This window comes from Haematobia irritans, chromosome 1 (genome assembly GCF_050003625.1).
Source record: "Haematobia irritans isolate KBUSLIRL chromosome 1, ASM5000362v1, whole genome shotgun sequence".
NCBI classification, from domain to species: domain Eukaryota; kingdom Metazoa; phylum Arthropoda; class Insecta; order Diptera; family Muscidae; genus Haematobia; species Haematobia irritans.
The window spans coordinates 24,358,235-24,376,600 of NC_134397.1; the positions used below are offsets into that span (position 1 = coordinate 24,358,235).

General features: G+C 33.5%; 2 protein-coding genes across 11 annotated transcripts in view; both read left to right on the plus strand.

Moving 5' to 3' along the window:
- Positions 1 to 18,366, plus strand: part of Dys (Dystrophin) — a 913,182-nt gene that overhangs the window by 162,053 nt on the left and 732,763 nt on the right. For all 8 annotated transcript variants that reach the window (XM_075289613.1, XM_075289609.1, XM_075289607.1 and 5 more), the window contains 2 exons: positions 2,493 to 2,588; positions 2,686 to 2,782. In XM_075289613.1, coding sequence (XP_075145728.1) covers positions 2,493 to 2,588; positions 2,686 to 2,782 — 193 coding nt within the window. The remainder of the gene's footprint in view (positions 1 to 2,492; positions 2,589 to 2,685; positions 2,783 to 18,366) is intronic.
- On the plus strand, positions 4,879 to 17,351 carry LOC142220456 (uncharacterized). Of its 3 annotated transcripts, none has more exons than XM_075289616.1 (2): positions 4,879 to 5,395; positions 15,998 to 17,351. In XM_075289616.1, exons 1-2 carry the CDS (start codon positions 5,385 to 5,387, stop codon positions 16,902 to 16,904), a joined length of 918 nt encoding a protein of 305 aa, XP_075145731.1. In that variant the 5' UTR covers positions 4,879 to 5,384; the 3' UTR covers positions 16,905 to 17,351. The 3 variants fall into 3 exon arrangements, with proteins under 3 accessions (XP_075145731.1, XP_075145732.1, XP_075145733.1); XM_075289617.1 differs by lacking the exon at positions 4,879 to 5,395 and adding an exon at positions 6,926 to 7,329; XM_075289618.1 differs by lacking the exon at positions 4,879 to 5,395 and adding an exon at positions 6,926 to 7,301.

The window sequence follows — 18,366 nt, forward strand, 5'->3', positions numbered from 1 at the left end:
TAATTTGAAATCTTAAATCTGTGGAAGTAAAATCTGGAAATTTTACATTGAGTTTCAAGCAATTTTCATGATCAGTGCGCCTTTTACACCGTCAAGAAGTGAAGTCGGTCTATATGGAGACATTATCAAATGGGCCGATAAAAACTTAATCCGATACACGTTTTTGTGAGCCTAAAATATCAGAATATTTACAAATTCAGGCAAATCAGATAAAAACTACGGTTTCTAGAAACCCAAGGAGTTAAATCGGGAGATCGTTCTTATGGGGGCTATACTAAAATATGGACCGATACTCACCGTTTTCGGCACACCTCTTTATGACCCGAAAATACCTCTAGATTTACAATTTCAGGCAAATAGGATAAAAACTTCGGATTCTAGAAGCCCAAGAAGTAAAATCGGGAAATCGGTCTATATGGGGGGTATACCAAAATATGGACCGATACTCACCATTTTCGGCACACCTCTTATGGTCCTAAAATACCTCTAGATATCCAATTTCAGACAAATTGGATAGAAACTACGGTTTCTATAAGCCCAAGACCCAAAATCGGGAGGTCGTTTTATATGGGGGCTATACCAAAACATTGACCGATACTCACAATTTTTGGCACACGTATTTGTGGTCCTACAATACCTCTAGATTTTCAATTTCAAGTAAATTGAATAAAAACTGCGGTTTCTATAAGCCCACGAAGTAAAATCGGGAGATCGGTCTATATGGGGGCTATACCAAAACATGGACCGATACTCACCATTTTTGGCACACCTCTTTATGGTCATAAAATACCTCTAGATTTCAAATTTCAGGCAAATTGGATAAAAACTACGATTTCTTTAAGCCTAAGACCCCAAATCGGGAGGTCGGTTTATATGGGGACTATATAAAAACCAGGACCGATATAGCCCATCTTCGAACTTGACCTGCCTGCAGACAAAATACGAGTTTGTGCAAAATTTCAGCACGATTGCTTCATTATTGAAGACTGTAGCGTGATTACAACAGACAGACAGACAGACGGACAGACGGATATCGTTATATCGTCTTAGAATTTCTCCCTGATCAAGAATATATATACTTTATATAGTCGGAAATCGATATTTCGATGTGTTACAAACGGAATGACAAACTTATTATACCCCCATCACCATTCTATGGTGGTGGGTATAAAAAATTACAAGAAATATGTTACACATCAGATTTCCATTTTTTATTTTTAAAAAATTCTAAAGAAATATTTTTTTTTGTTTTTAAATAAAATTTCTTCCCCTTTTCAGTTTTTATGTATAATTAATTATGAACAAATATATTGATTGTTTTTCGCAGTTTACATTTTTTTCATTTTCTCCCACTGTGCATCTGGCTTTTATGCTAATGAATCGAGAGAGTAAGTGGCCGCTTGAGATTTTTAGATTTTTCCACTAACAACACGAGGTAGTGAAAATTTTTCTCGATTTTCACATCCACAAAATTCAGTAGAAATTTTGACACCGTATCGTAACGAAAAGCGGCCGTGAGTTTGTAGTAAATTTTGTTCTGTTATTCGTAATTTTACGAACAAAAATTAATAATAAAGAAATACGGTTTTGGATAAAAAAAAAAAAAAACTAATAAAAAATACGGTTTCGGTTAAATATTTCAATAGTTTCGGGAAAAAAATTGTAAAAATTTGGAAAAGTTTCACTAAGTGTTTCATAAATTATTGCTATATCGTAAATTGAAAGTTTAAAATAAAACAAAAGTTTTTTATAACTAAAACGTTTTGTTAGCAATTGGTCTTTGAAGTTTTTTTTTTGCAATATTTTTCCACAATCCAAAACCAAATGCAATTCTGCTGGCTTGCACAAACCGTCAGTAAATGCCATCTATTTGAGAAATTTTTAGTGTTTGTGTGTGTGTGTGTGTGTGTGAATACTTTTGTCCTCTAGCGTGTCTGAGTTTGTGAGTTTGTTTGAGCATCGTTGACAATTTTTGTTAAATTGTCAAGTGTTTCCGGAAAAAGTTTATTTGTTTCAGGAAAAAATGGAATAAAAACTAAGAAAAGTATTATTTTGATTTTTTTATTGAAGTATGCTTAAGTGGTCCATTTCGCGCGAAAATAGTTTTGTTATATATTTTTTTTTACAAATTATAGTTAGAGCAAAGTTGGTCCTTCGAGGAGTTTCCCTGTTTGTTATTATAGTTGCTCAGTTGCTGTTCTTAAAACTCCATACAGAGTAGATCGTGACGTTGTATATGAGGTATATTATCATTTAAAAAATAATTATATTTAAATTGCAAATGGTTAAAAAAATATAAAAAAATATAAAATATATAATATAATTATTTATAATATAAATTATTTAAATATAAAAAAAATTTTACTTCTCACTTTCAATTTTAAACTTTTTCCAACTTTGAATTATTTTTAGTTGTTGTTTGTTATATGTTTGTATTGTTATAAATTTTTTTTTATAAATTCAACCAAATATTTATTTTCTTCTTTACACAGGATCGTCGTGACGATTTGAAATTGATAGTTAATGCCATTGGGAAAAGTGATCAAATGCCCAAAGTTAGTGCAGTCATGATGAATGACATTGAAAAAGTGAGTTTAAAATAAATTTCGCAGGAATATAATTTCCCCCCAATTCTATCTGAAATTATTTCCTCGATTTTTAATTTTCTCTTTCTCCCTCCCCTAGACAAAGAATAATCTCCAAACACATGCCGATACTGTAGAAATGTCTCTGACAGAATTGAAATCAAATAAGAAACTTAATAATACCAATGGAAGTCGAGGTAAGTGTAGCACATACATCTCATATAGACATGATGGTATTTTGGAAATTTGCCTAATTGCCTGTCATAGAATCATAAAATAGAAAAATTTTGATAGGTGTTTGACCAACATGTTATGACTTTAGAATATTTTGAAAAGGGTGTGTATATACACACTAGACTGTACTGAATGAAATGGAAACAAGGTGTGATGTGCAGTGTTGCCAACTCCCCAAGGCCAAAAAGCACCAAAAATAATATTATAAATTCTAACATTCCACCTTCCACCACAAAATCGAAAATTAAATGCTCTTAAAAAAAAAAAAAAAAAAAAAAAACTTCCGAAGATGTATTAAGAGGGGTATTACGATCGAGCCGCTAAAATAGTCATTTTAGCAAACTTTGTGAAAATTTGCTTTTAGTTATTCCCCATCAAGTTATAATAAAATTTGCAGCAAATATGCATAATTTTATGCCCATTTTTACTGAAATAGTTTTCACTTTAGCGGCAAAACTCTAACTTAGTACTCACCATTATGAAACTGATCAAGTATACACCTTGATCAGTTTTAATGCTTTCGTCCAATTCATTTTGATCAGTGATGTTTTTCACCTTTCAAAATATTAATATATGGAAGGAGTCTATTGCTTATTTCAGTTGTGCGTGCTTTTGTGAATTTAATACAAACGTTTTTAATGACATCTTTACCAAATTCAAAAATTCGACACTCATCGCTCGACTTTCCTACAGAATACCCTAAATAACAATATTAATTAAAAAATAATCAATACCAACTTCCTACCAATCAAATTCTATATTTGGCAAAAAAATTCAGTTTCTTCGGCTCTTGACAGTCTAATCAAAATTGTTGTATCAATTAAACTTAATACTGTTCAAAATAAAAAAAGCACCAAAAGCACTAAATGAAAATGCCAGAAAGCACCAAGTTGGTGCTTTTTTTGAAAAGGCACCAAAAAGGCAATTTGGTGCTTTTTAGAAATCAAAAAGCACTAAATTTGGTGCTAAAAGCACCAAATTGGCAACACTGGTGATGTGGCGCCAAATTTCCAATATTTTGTTTGTTTTTTTGAATAGGTCAAACTCTGTGGCCATACAAAAGAACATAATTCCTTCCTCCGAAATTAATTTTTAGACTAAAAGAGTTTTTATTTCTTTCATTATCGTAGCTATATAAAAAAACTTTTGCTATGTTTTCATTTAGTTTTATAATTATTTTTGAAATTTTTAAAAATATTTTTAAATATTTATTTAATGTTTGGGCGTTCCTTTGGCGTCTTTTTTTAAATTTAAAATAAAAAATAACAATCAAAAATATCCCAAAAGTCATAATATTTCAATAAAAAAATTCATTGCCGAAACGAACGTCGTAAATATGAATTTTGTTCGGAGACCTTGAAATCCCGTTTTAGAGCCGGTCTAAGAATAACCAAAATAAAGGATAATAAGGACTGTTGAAATAAAAGGGTAATAAGGACGTAAAAAATAAATCATAATTCAAAATTAAATTTCAAACTTATAAGTCCATTTCTACATATTGAGTCAGTGTTGCCGGGAAATTTTTCGGTTAACCCTACAAGTTCCCTACTTTGCGCTACATTCCCAAAATTCTTTCCCTACAATTTGCCCACAACATTTTTCGATAAAGGACGAAAAAGTTCCCTACTTTCCCCTACATTTTCAAAAATTGTAGGGGAACAATATTTTTTGTTAAATTTAAACAAAAATGATAAAACAAGGGTTCTATATGTTTTACGGCCATTTTCATGTAGCTCCGTTAGGCTTTAACTGCCAGTTAACAGAAAGTAAATTGCAAATATCTTCTCTCCGGTTAACTTTAACTGAAAAATTTTCGTCAGTTAAGATCCTAATTGGCCTATGGAATATAAAGGCAAGATGACAGCTTCGTCCATAATACGGTTTAAAAGTTGGTTAGTTAACGGAACACCAACGGAGCTTTATGAAAATGGGGGTTATTATCTTAAAACATATGAAAATGCAATATACATTACGTAGAAATAAATTTGTGTTAAACCTAGTTTAACAGTTGCGTTTTTTTATATATATATTTGGAATTTCATGAATTAATTACTTGAAATACACTTGTATAAATCTGAATTAATAATTTTAAGCTTAACGTATCTATTAATATTAACATTGAATTTATTATTATTGGCAACGCTATAAGCAAAGAAAAGCTTTTATCTATTAGTACTATAAGCCTAGTTGTCTCGCTTCAACTTTCTTTTTAACTCCTTTTTTTAAATACTCTCTCTAATGGTCAATTGTCAGCTTACATTATTATACTCGGTCACTTTGAATTCTGTCCTCCAGCCGGTAAGCAGCTCAACACACCAATAAATTGTACATTATATGAAATCTGAAACCTGCCATTCTTTTCTTTTGTTCTTGTTTCTTTATTGGTATCTTTTACATTTTCCTGAGCTGAACTAAATTACATACAGTCCACTTGCAGAAGGTCGATCAGGAAATTGTACATGGTCCTTCTTTAACCGGCAAAAGAACTGGGAAAAAAGGTTAACAACTATTTGGATTACGTCCACTGTTACAAAATTTCTATCACTCCAATCATTTACAAGGAAAATGGATCAAAGGTAGGTGAGATTTATTTTGTATGTGAATGGTCAAAAAGGTTGTGTTGAAGCCTAAAATATGCTTATAGATTTCCAAATACTGGTTGAGAATTGAAAGTCAAAGTGTGCAAATATATCTCCTGAAAAAAAAAGAACCTCTCAAAATCAAATTTCTTGCTTCAAACAGCTTTTTACGAAAGCGAAGTAAAAGATTGCTCTGTTGTATTTTTACGAAATACAATTTATACCTCAAGTACAAAGTCCAAAAATAGCTTTGTTCTTTACATTCTTGCGACATTTGCAAGCTCTTTACTCTTTCCTAAATTCTCTTTTTTTCTAACGGATTAAATTTGTTGCCACATTTCGTGCTATACATAATTGCATAAAAGAACTCTTAGCTTCAAAACTTCGTTTTGTAGCGCGCACAACAAATTCTCAAGCTGTGTTCATAAATTAAGAAGACATAACTTGTCTTTATTTTATATTTGATTATATTTATATTTGATTATATTTCGTATAATTAACTTGAGTCCTGGTTAACTTCAATCAAATTACAGAAAAAACTAATTATTTCTAACCTCTGCTTAACACAGACATCGAACAATATTTTTATGTTGTCGTTAACACCTCAAAAACAGATACCTGTTGCTAACAGCCAAGTTGATGCAGACTCATAAATGAGATCTGGTATGCCCTTGATGAACATGACTGTTAGCATGTATGCTATGATCAGAAACATATAATTTTTTCCCCTAGCGTTTGCTGCCTTACACATATACTTCTCCTCATACGTCTACATTGACCACTTTGTACAATCTGTCACCACACAACCCCTCCACATATTTCTTAACATTGACCAAATTTCAAGAAGAGAAAGAAATAATGTTAAAAGCTTACATCAACCACTGTCAATTGTATCCATATATGTTCAACTTGGTATAACTAAATGGTCCACATCTTTCATTCTGTATTCAATTTCTCTTCTCACCCCGTGACATAACTCGATAATAAGAGTTTTTACTCTCTTACACAATCTCAGCTGAAACCACTCTATGTTACGCGAATTGTTAAGCTGAAGTGGCAGCTTGTCATACTCTCTGGGTGGTTAGCTAGCAGCGCAGTCCGAGTGCTTTCGTACTCATTCGATTCTCTTGTGTTTCACTCTTGGTGGTGAGTGTGCGTTTTGCACTTTATGTACGTTGCCATACGTTTGCCATAAAACGGGCTGGTTTGCCAAACAATACACGAGTAAATTCATATCAGTGACTTATTTAGAGGCAAGATAATAGACGACTGATATTTACACATTGTTCCATCATATTCATTGGTTACCTACCAAACTATACATAGTCTAAAGTGAAGTCGTCGATTGTTACTTTGCTTTGGTACCGATTGTCGATCCCAGAGTGATGTCGAGTGATATGGCAACATTAGACACGTAAATGCAAGAAAGCATATGTCTCTCTCCGCAGCATGGCATACATATATGTGCATTGCTGAAAGAGGTTTGTTGATCAACAAATGAATTCATTTGAATTTACATTTCAAGCTGTGAACATGAAAAAGAACAAATGACGGAAGAATGAAATATGAAGTTACAGAAAGTAGAAGTGAATTGAAGAGTTGAAAAAGGCAAATATTAAGAAGTAAATAAGGAATACGAACTGAAAATTTTGTGTAATTGGAAAAGTAAACAAAATCAAAATTGGAAGACGGAAAGCAGGTTGTTTAGTTGAACATAGAAACTAAAAATTACGAAAGGAAAATCATTGTTTGTACAAAACTCATTTACGGCTGTATATAATCTTGTTGGTCACTAAATTTGGCATATCTTCGCAAATTGGTGGAGTCGAAGTATATACATACATAACGGTGGTTGCGTTCCGTGGACACATTGAGCTTGATGGTGGAGAGGTGGTCGTAGGAGGTGAGGAATATTCACTGATTTTAGAGTGGTGAGTGGAGAAGATATGTGGTAGTCATACATGAGTGTTACCTACCCTAGTCATGAGAAAAAAATGCTAAATTGGAAATCTTATTTTTTGATATTTTCTGCCAGAATAATTATTTATACATCTAATAAGTACTGTTGTTTACATTTGTACACGAATTATATATTGTTTAAATTTGATATACACATGCTTTTAATACACTCAAAAAAAGTGAACTCTCTATTTCATTAAAGCCAATTTATATAAGTTCATAGAACCAAAAAAAGTTTACTCAAATAATTTTATGCGTACGTTAGTTAAATGAACTAAACAACGAAAAAAATTATACACATATAAAGCATAAAGATTTCCTAATTTCGTATTTATCACAAAATAGTTCATTATTTCTTTAAATTTGTAAAATTTACCATCATGAACTTCGTATGGCACTAAAGAAATTCTTGCAATTTGAACTCCAAGATTTCTCTTAAAACTACAAAAATTTCTTCAGCAAGTGAAAAAACTTAGTTGTGTCTAATAAATTTTCTTGAAGTTGTCGAATAATATTTACTTATTTTTGCCACATCGGAATGATGCTGGCATTGGTAATACTGTTTAGTTAAAATTTTCAGTGTACAAAGATTTGATGACAAATTTCGTTTTTCTATATTGTTGGTTACACTGTGCGACAATTGTTATCGAATTTGATATACCCATGCCCTTTAATGGAACGATTTAATTAAAAATTTTGTTTCTCTATATTGTTGGTCTTACACTGTGCGAAAATTGTCATCGGAAAAAAAAGCTTTCTGCACTTAGAGAAAAGAAATATCGCGAGACCAACTATATCAGATCCTGGAAAATGCGAAATTTGCGCAAACACATTTCTGTGATCGAAAGAGTTTTATTTTTTGTCCGAGAATTAATGAAGTCGGTTGATTCTGGTAGCTAAGTGATTCGACTTAGAAAGGCATGAAAGGAAATTTGTTTGATTAAGGACAATTTGTTTTTAATAATTCTGGAAAATTTCATGATTAATGAAATAGTCGTTAAAGTTGTTAACTCCATCTGACTGGTCTATAAAACAAAAAACATTAAAAAGATAGATGTTTTTCAACGCTTTATTTTGAAAAAGTTCTAATTTATGATTGCAGTCGAGTCTGAATTTGGAACTTTAGGTCGGTGTTAATACTTTAAAGTATTTTTTTCATAGTACATGAAGGAAAACGTATATATTGAAATTTGTTTTCTGGAATCAAAAGCAAAAACTTTGGGGCCGGTCATGTGTCTTTTCAATTTGGTCAGATGATTATTAGTGTGATATTTTGAATCAGCATTACACCGAGAAATAAAATATAATAAACTTTAATATTATATTTTTGAGAAGACGGTCAAAGACCAAAACAACAACAGCAATTGTCATTATTTAAAATCATCTTAAATTCAATAATTATTTCCTGTAAACCTGATATTGTAATAAAGGCTGATGTCAGGATACTATTGCTAAAGCTTTACTAAGACTCAGAACTTCCGTTGACACACTGGGAGAATACTGAAAAATGAAATTTATTTTATTATCTCGAAAATATACGAAACTTGCATTGGAGGATATATATGAAAATTAATTGTTGACTACGACGGTGTCAAAGTCATTACAGTGAAGATAGAATTTTAGATATTCGTAACTTTTCATTGGGCTAAACTTGTGGAAAATATTTTCTTCTATTATTAGTAAAGCAAGCTCCTATAGTTTCAAGTTTGCACAGAATCGATGTTGAGTCAAATTAATTTACACATACACATAATAATTGAAAACATATATATACAAAAGGAAGTAAACTGTTTTATGGGAGAATTGGACTAAATGGTGTTCTATTTTAGAAATTTCCATACTGTGTGGTTAAAATAACTAAATTGTATGAACATTTTGGAAATTTGTTTACAATTTGAGTTGGAAATCTGATTACAAATTCTTCCGTCTCATAGAATTGGAATTAACTGAAAGTAAAATAAAATCATTGGCGACAATCATTCTCATATTCATCTCGCTGTGGTTTTATTCCTACTTTTCGAGATTCGTACGAAGGGATTCCTGCAGCTAGCATTGGGCTTATTTGTCATTGACATTTCAGAACCAACTTTGGTTCCAAAAACTTATTGTGGCAATCTGTAAAAAAAAAAAAAAAAAAAGAACAAAATAATCTGAAAACTTTAACTGTAAAAATTTCTTGAAACTCATTCATATTAGGTTTGAAATCTACTAAAAGAGGATTTGAAAATTCTTTGTTTATATGGTATATGCCTGTTGAAATCTAGTTAAAGTGGATTGTGGAAGTATAATGTGTATGAGATTTTAAGGAAACTTCAAAACCAGACTAAGACAAGATAATATTGTTGCGGTGACTGAAACTTAGTTTCCATTTAACAGAGGAAATTTATTCTGATTACAATTGGAAGCAACCGTGTGATACATTACTTGTCGTGTAAAGCCAGTCGTGAAGTTGAAGTTTTTCTTTACATGAAAGAAAATCTGTTTGATTTATTACTAATTTATTATAATTACATATTATAATAAACGTATTTATACGGGCACGAGCAACTAGAGGCTATCAGCCTAACATTGTGGATTTCGTGTTTTTGTGGTTCAGAAACATATAATTGGATTTTGAAAAAAAAGGAACCAAATAATACTTGAAAACAAAAGATAGACTACACTGAGGGAAAGTGCAACAGGTTTGCAAATTTCAAAGAAGGGAAATAAAAATTATATTTTATTACCGCCTTTGCCTAAAGGGTCTCGATTTTTTTTAGAGCATATTCATACAATTTATTCTGAATAAAATTACGTTTTCTTCCATTGGAGAAGTCTAATTTTGTGGTACAAAACGATATCATTACGTATCACAAGTTCAAACACCAAGCAAAGCTTCTTCTTAAGAGATATTTGTATTTAGTTACGCTAATCTGATAATCGCTCCACGAGTCAATGTAACAATTCATTCACATCATTTCCTGAAATATTTTTCAACATTCCGGCAAATAATATCACTGCTCTTAAGTAATTTCTACGGAAATAAGAAATAATATACTTGAGTATTTCTAAGTGTAAATTGGATAAATTTTTTGTTCGAAAACTGTTAATGATACCATATATATTCAAAGATTGATTTGATTACGTTGAATAGTCGCCAACTTGAGTTACATTTGTTTACTGATATTTCATTTTATTTTTGGACGATTTTTTTTGCTCGCGTGAGTCTCATATGACAATTTGGATGATCGAAATTTGTTTTTTTTTTTTTTTGAAAATCTCCTGAGAGTCTTTACATTTTTCGGTAAATATATCTCTATCTCCCAAGTTACTGTTTGTGGAAAGTGAGTTGGAAGTCACTTCTAGTTACTGATTTTTTTGTTGGGGCATATTGAATTTGGATTATTTTTCGGTTTACACCATGTCATCGCAAAAGTTTATTTTCTTTTCGGACCAGCTGGTCACTTTCTGTGCTAACTTTGCAACCATTGACGTGGCTGAGCACACGATTTCTAGTCTTCAAGTTGAGTTAGATGATTTAGAACGTAGATGGGGTGTATTGACTCAAGTATATGAGACTGAAATGACCACTGAGGAGAAACACTCGGCCAAAGAAAGGGAGGCAATTCACTCCAAATTCAATGAGTCATGTAGGGCATACAAAACATGTAAAACCTCTATTTTGGATTTAATGGGGATAGAGCGAAGGAAAATGGAAATATCGTCGCAACCTGTTGAACGAAGGGAAAGTACACCTTCTGGGGAAATTGGCTTTTCAGTAAAAGTCCCTCCTTGCGACACTGAGATTTTCAGCGGCGGGTATGACAACTGGCCTAGCTTCAGAGACATGTTCTCTGCAATATATATAAAACATCCAAAACTGTCTGCCGCTCAAAAACTGTTTCATTTGAGAGCGAAGACTCGCGGTGAGGCTAATCGGATTGTCAAGCAGTTTGCGCTTACTGATGACAATTTCAGCCTAGCATGGGAGGCACTCCGACAACGTTATGAGAACAAACGTATTCTCATTAACCATCAATTGAGAAAAATCTTTGAAACGGAGCGTGTGACATCGGAGAAAGGAAAGGCTCTGCGAAATCTCCAATATACGATAAATAACTGTATTTCAGTCCTGCAGACTTACAATATTTCAGTGATATCCTGGGACCCTATTTTAGTTTACTGGGTTTCATCAAGACTACCAGATGAAACATTAGCGGCCTGGGAGAATTCACTGACTGATCACAAGAACATGCCTTCATGGAGTCAACTTGATGATTTTATTTCAAATCGGCTCGATATGTTGGAATCCATTTCTGATATGAGGAAACCATCGGTTCCTCAACCTGTTACGCAAAAGTCTCAGACTTATTACACTAAAACTGAACAAAAGTATAAACCCTGTAAGGTGTGTAAGCAAAACCACACCATTCGCGCTTGTTCTAAATTTAAGAATTGGTCTTTTCAACAAAAGCAAAAATTCGTAACTGATAATAAACTGTGTGAAAACTGCTTGGGTTATGGTCACATTTCTGAAGACTGTCAGAGTGATAATGTATGCCAGAAGTGTGGACAAAGGCATCATACATTACTACATCCTGATTCGGCGCAGGTTCGGAACCAACAGGCGCCACGAACTAATGTTACGACCTTTCATGTAGAAACGGAATATGAAAATGAGCCCACTACGTCGGCGGCTGCTTATTCTGAAATGACTCCAAATGTCCAATCAAATTTTCTTAATTCTGGGGAAGGAACAGTCTTGCCCACCGCTTTAGTGGACTTGGAGCATTTGGGAATGAATATTACTGTTAGGGTCTTCATAGACCAAGGCTCTCAGGAGTCGTTTATTTCAAACAGATTGGTAAAACAATTTGGAATTCCTACCAAGAAATCCTTTACGAGGATATCTGGCCTTGGCGGCACTACCTTGGAAAATTCTTCAAGATTTTGCCAGATTGTTCTGAAATCTCGCAAATCTGAATTTAAAGTTCACACTTCTGCGTTAGTAGTTTCCAACTTGAAGCATTTGATGCCAAGTTCACCAACCAACATTTCTAACTGGAATGAATTGAACCGCTTAGATCTAGCAGATCCAAACTTCTACAAACCTGGTCCTATAGATATGCTATTGGGAAGCGACGTTTTTCCTTCCATTATAAAATCTGGTGTAGAGAAAAACATAGCTGGAAGTCTTTTGGCTCAAAATACTGAATTTGGTTGGGTCATAAGTGGGCCCCCAAAACTTCGAACTGTTTCAACATTTGCATCTTGGGTGAACTCCAATGAAACACTAAATGAAGATATTCGAAAGTTTTGGGAATTGGAAGAAGTTCCCACATCGAGACCACCTTCTGATAATGACAACTGGTGTGAAGACTTCTACGTTAAAACTACCAGTCGCTTACCAAATGGTCGATATGTTGTAAGATTACCATTTCGGCAAGATTTACCTTCTGAAATAGCGCTCGGTTCATCCAGACGAGCTGCTATGGGTCAATTACTACGCATGGAAAGAACTTTGCAAAAATCGCCTGAATTATCTGTAGAGTATAACAAAGTTTTGTCTGAGTATCTTGAATTAGATCATATGGAGCCCACTTCAAGTTTTGAAGTCTCTAAGAATTCAAAATATTTTTCATTTTATTTACCACACCATGCTGTAGTGAAACCTGAGCGAGCGTCCACTAAAGTTAGAGTGGTATTTAATGCGTCAAAGAAAACAACTACTGGAGTTTCTTTGAACGATATCCTGCATACTGGACCCATTCTTCAAAACGATCTGATGAATGTTGTTTTACGATGGCGTTTTTTTAGATACGTTTTTAATGGTGACATCCAGAAGATGTATCGCCAAATATACGTTCATCCTGATGATAGACAATTTCAGCGAATATTGTTTAGAAATTTGTCGACTGAAACCATAAACGATTACTGTTTGAAAACTGTAACCTTTGGAGTAAACTGTGCTCCATATTTAGCGATTAGAACGCTCCTTCAATTGAGCGAAGACGCTAAAGATACTCATCCAACTGCTTCATCCATATTGCAACACCAGATATATGTCGACGATGTTCTTTCTGGTGGTCATTCAATCGCTGAAACAAAATATTACTTGTTACAACTGATCGATTTACTGAATTCAGCTGGGTTTCCTCTCAAAAAGATTACGGCAAATAGCCCTGATATTCTGCAACACATGGCCCCCGAGGATCTTCTAAACGAAGATTTTCTAAAACTAGAGGACACAAGTGATACCAAAACATTGGGCATTCGATGGAATGCAATGACTGATTCGTTTTACTATAAGGTATCGAATATTACTATTCCTCCTGGTCCGCTAACTAAAAGAAAGATATTGTCAATAGTCGCAAAAATTTTCGATCCGGCAGGTTGGTTATCACCAATAATTGTTACAGCGAAAATGTTGCTTCAACAATTATGGATCGACGGGACTGACTGGGACGAGGAGATCAAAACCCATTCGTTCGAAAAATGGAACTGTTTTATTCTCAATTTTCCTGACATTGAGTCAATTAAAATTCCACGATGGCTCAATTATTCACCCGACAGACAAGTTGAAATGCACGGATTCTGTGATGCTTCCGAGAAAGCATACTGTGCCTGCTTATATATCTGTACCATTTCTTCCGAAAATACCAGAACAACTCATTTGCTGGCTTCGAAGAGCAAAGTTGCCCCGTTAAAAACTGTGAGTTTACCCAGGCTTGAATTATGCGCGGCTGCTCTTTTATCAAAACTGCTTAAATCTGTTTGTCAAAATATGAGCTTACGTGTTTCAGACATATATCTCTGGTCTGACTCGACTATTACATTGGCATGGTTAGAAAAGCCACCATTTTACTGGAAAACTTTTGTCGCCAATAAAATTTCCGAAATTCTGGATAACATTGGGAATGCAACTTGGAGGCATGTCCCAACAAGTGAAAATCCTGCCGATCTGGGTACTCGGGGATGTACAGCTTCCGAATTGAGTACAAATTCACTTTGGTGGTATGGCCCTGAATGGCTGTCAAAATCCGCTAAATTCTGGCCAAAATCTCCAACATTCAAAGAACCTGTATTGGAACGAAAATTATTAAACTTTCATACTGACACACAACTTGATGATATATTAGATCGATTTTCGTCCTTTAACCGAGCTTTGCGTGTATTATGTTTCGTATATCGCTTTGTCAGAAAATGCAAAGGAGAAACTGATCCCAATATACAAACTGAATTTATTACAAACGAAGAAATACTGCTGGTTAAGTACAATCTTATACGCATGGCGCAACTGAAATACTATTCGTCTGAATATCGATCACTAGAAAATAAATTACCCATTGACGCAAAGAGCCGACTATTACCACTGAATCCTACTCTTGACGAGAATAAACTGTTACGGGTGAATGGCCGATTATCTAATTCGGACCTTAGTTATAACGAACGGCACCCAATAATTCTACCTGAGAAATCGCGATTCTGTAAATTATTTATTGAATTCACGCATAATATGTTGTTACATTCTGAACATCAAGTGATGTTACGCGCGATACGCCAAGAGTTTTACATTATACGATTGAAAAGTGCCATTAGAAAATGTATAAGGAATTGTGTAAACTGTACCATATACAAAAATCGTATTCGGAATCAAATAATGTCTTCTCTTCCATCTGAGCGATGTACCTTTTCGTTGCCTTTTACCCATACTGGTATCGACTTCGCGGGGCCATTCGAATTGAAGACATCGAAACTTAGAAATGCCAAACTGCAAAAAGGATATGTTGCCATTTTTGTGTGTTTATCCACTCGGGCTGTTCATTTAGAGGTCTGCTCGGAGCTTACGACTGAAGCCTTTCTATCCACCTTTAATCGTTTTGTGGGACGTAGAGGTTTTCCAAAAAAAGTCTTTTCCGATAACGGAACCAATTTTGTTGGCGCAAGCAGAGTATTAGCGTCAGAATACAAAACGTTTTTGAAAACCGCACAAATATCTGTATCCGAAAAGTATAATCTGCATGGTTTCTCGTGGCATTTCATTCCACCTCATGCTCCCCACATGGGTGGAATCTGGGAGGCAGCAGTGAAGAGTATGAAAACTCATTTGCGCAAAGTCGCCTCCAATCTCAAATTTACATATGAGGAGTTCTCAACACTGCTTGTGCGGATTGAAAGTATACTGAATTCTAGACCACTTTCTCCAATGAGTGAGAATCCTGCTGATATTGTCCCACTGACTCCTGGCCATTTACTAAGAGGAGCGCCGTTAATCGCCATCCCGGAGGACTATTCGGATAATCTAAGTCTGATAAGTCGATGGCAAAGACTTAAAGCATTACAAATCCAATTTGCAAAGCGCTGGAAAACTGAGTACATTTATGATCTCCAAAGGAGATACAAATGGAAATCTGTACAGCAAAACCTGAAAGTAAATGATTTTGTTGTCGTTAAGGAGGATAATCTCCCTCCACACGAATGGTGTTTAGGACGAATACTGAAGGTTTACAAGGGCCAAGATTCGAACGTGCGTGTTGCTGAAATACGTACCCAGAATGGAATACTTGTTCGCCCTTTAGTGAAGTTATGCATTCTCCCAATTGCTCAAGATTAATCTTCAACACAACCGTTCGCATATCTAAATAAATCTTACCATTTCAGCTTAAACTCTAGTACACCAATGTGCCGCATTTGTAAGAAGCGTCACTTTATCAAACACTGCCCACATTTTCAAAGGATGTCTGCTGTTGAACGCCGGAATATTATTCGAGAAAAAGGTTTCTGTTTTAACTGTCTGTGCACAGCCCATCAAAGGAACTTTTGTCCATCCCGGAACAAATGTTTAGTTTGCAACAAAAATCACCATACTATGGTTCATGTGGATAATATTCAGCAACCGAATTCTCAAAATTCTTCTAATGTTTCCCGATCACGGCCCTTGAGAAATGCTCAAAACAGAACTATGAGTCGCAGATGTACTAATAACAGGACTCGTCCACGTAGAAGTTCCAGTGTACCTCATCAACGTCAAAAGTACCTTAATGAAAGACTGAGCCGCCGTCTATCCTCTCATGTATTTGTACCTACGGCACTCGCTCGCGTGGTAACATCCACAGGACCAACGAAAGTTCGTCTTCTTATGAGCAGCGGAGAGACCCAGACTGTCGTCTTGCAAAAATTTGTTAACCGTTTAAATCTCAGTACTTCAGTTCGAGATCATAAAGAGTATTGTACGATCAACTTGGAATCTTACCACGATCCGCAAATAAAAATCCAGATCACCGCCTTGGTTAAACCTCAGTTCAACACAACTTTACCAAAACCCACGTCGGAGCCTTCATTGAGGACAATTTTCGATCATATTACCGATCTTGCTGACCCTCACTTTTTCAATCCAACGAATATTGAACTAATCGTCGCAAACGATCAGCTGTCTGGGATATTAAGAGCTGGAATGATTCAAACGTCATCACATATGCCAATTCTTCAAAGTAGTATTTTTGGCTGGACTGTCTCCGGATCATGTCGCTACCAACATTGCAATCCTGCAAGGCGGGCGGCATGTTAAACCTAGTTTAACAGTTGCGTTTTTTTATATATATATTTGGAATTTCATGAATTAATTACTTGAAATACACTTGTATAAATCTGAATTAATAATTTTAAGCTTAACGTATCTATTAATATTAACATTGAATTTATTATTATTGGCAACGCTATAAGCAAAGAAAAGCTTTTATCTATTAGTACTATAAGCCTAGTTGTCTCGCTTCAACTTTCTTTTTAACTCCTTTTTTTAAATACTCTCTCTAATGGTCAATTGTCAGCTTACATTATTATACTCGGTCACTTTGAATTCTGTCCTCCAGCCGGTAAGCAGCTCAACACACCAATAAATTGTACATTATATGAAATCTGAAACCTGCCATTCTTTTCTTTTGTTCTTGTTTCTTTATTGGTATCTTTTACATTTTCCTGAGCTGAACTAAATTACATACAGTCCACTTGCAGAAGGTCGATCAGGAAATTGTACAATTTGTATTCAGTCTTTGGAAAATTCATTAATCACAAAAAATAAAGATGCATAGCCTCACATTTGAAATTCACAAAGTATCTCTATTGCTGTCCTATAGCAAGTACTTTATGTCGAGCTATGAACAACATACTAAGTTGTACTTCAAAATTGCTCAACCAAATTTGGTTGATCACTTTTTTCGCAAAATAATTTATAACTTATATATTCTATAGAAATAATTTTTTCACAAAATTTTCTATAGAAATAAAAATTTGACAAAATTTTCTATAGAAATAAAATTTTGACACAATTTTCTATTGAAATAAAATTTTGACAAAATTTTCTATAGTAATAAAATTTTAACAAAATTTTCTATAGAAACAAAATTTTGAAAAAAATGTTCTATAGAACAAAAGTTTTAAAAAACTGTTCTATAGAACTAAAATTTTGATAAAATTTTCTAAAGAAATACAATTTTGACAAAATTTTTTATAGAAATAAATTTTTGACAAAATTTTCTATAGAAATACATTTTTGACAAAATTTTCTATAGAAATAAAAATTTGACAAATTTTTCTATAGAAATAAAATTTTAACAAAATTTTCTAAAAAAATACAATTTTGACAAAATTTTCTATAGAAATAAAATTTTGACAAAATTTTCTATAAAAATAAAAAAGTGTTTTTTTTTTATAGAAATTATATTTTGACAAAATTTTCTATTGAAATAAAATTGTTACAAAGTTTTTTATAGGAGTAAAATTTTGACAAAATTTTCTATAGAAATATTTGTTTTGTAGATTTGTTTTGTAGATTTTCTATAGAAACAAGATTTTGACAAAATTTTCTATAGAAATAAAATTTTGACACAATTTTCTATAGAAATAAAATTTTGATAAAATTTTCTATAGAAATAAAATTTTAACAAAATTTTCTATAGAAATAACATTTTGAAAAAAATGTTCTATAGAAAGAAAAATGTTATCAAATTTTCTATATAAATAAAGTTTTGACC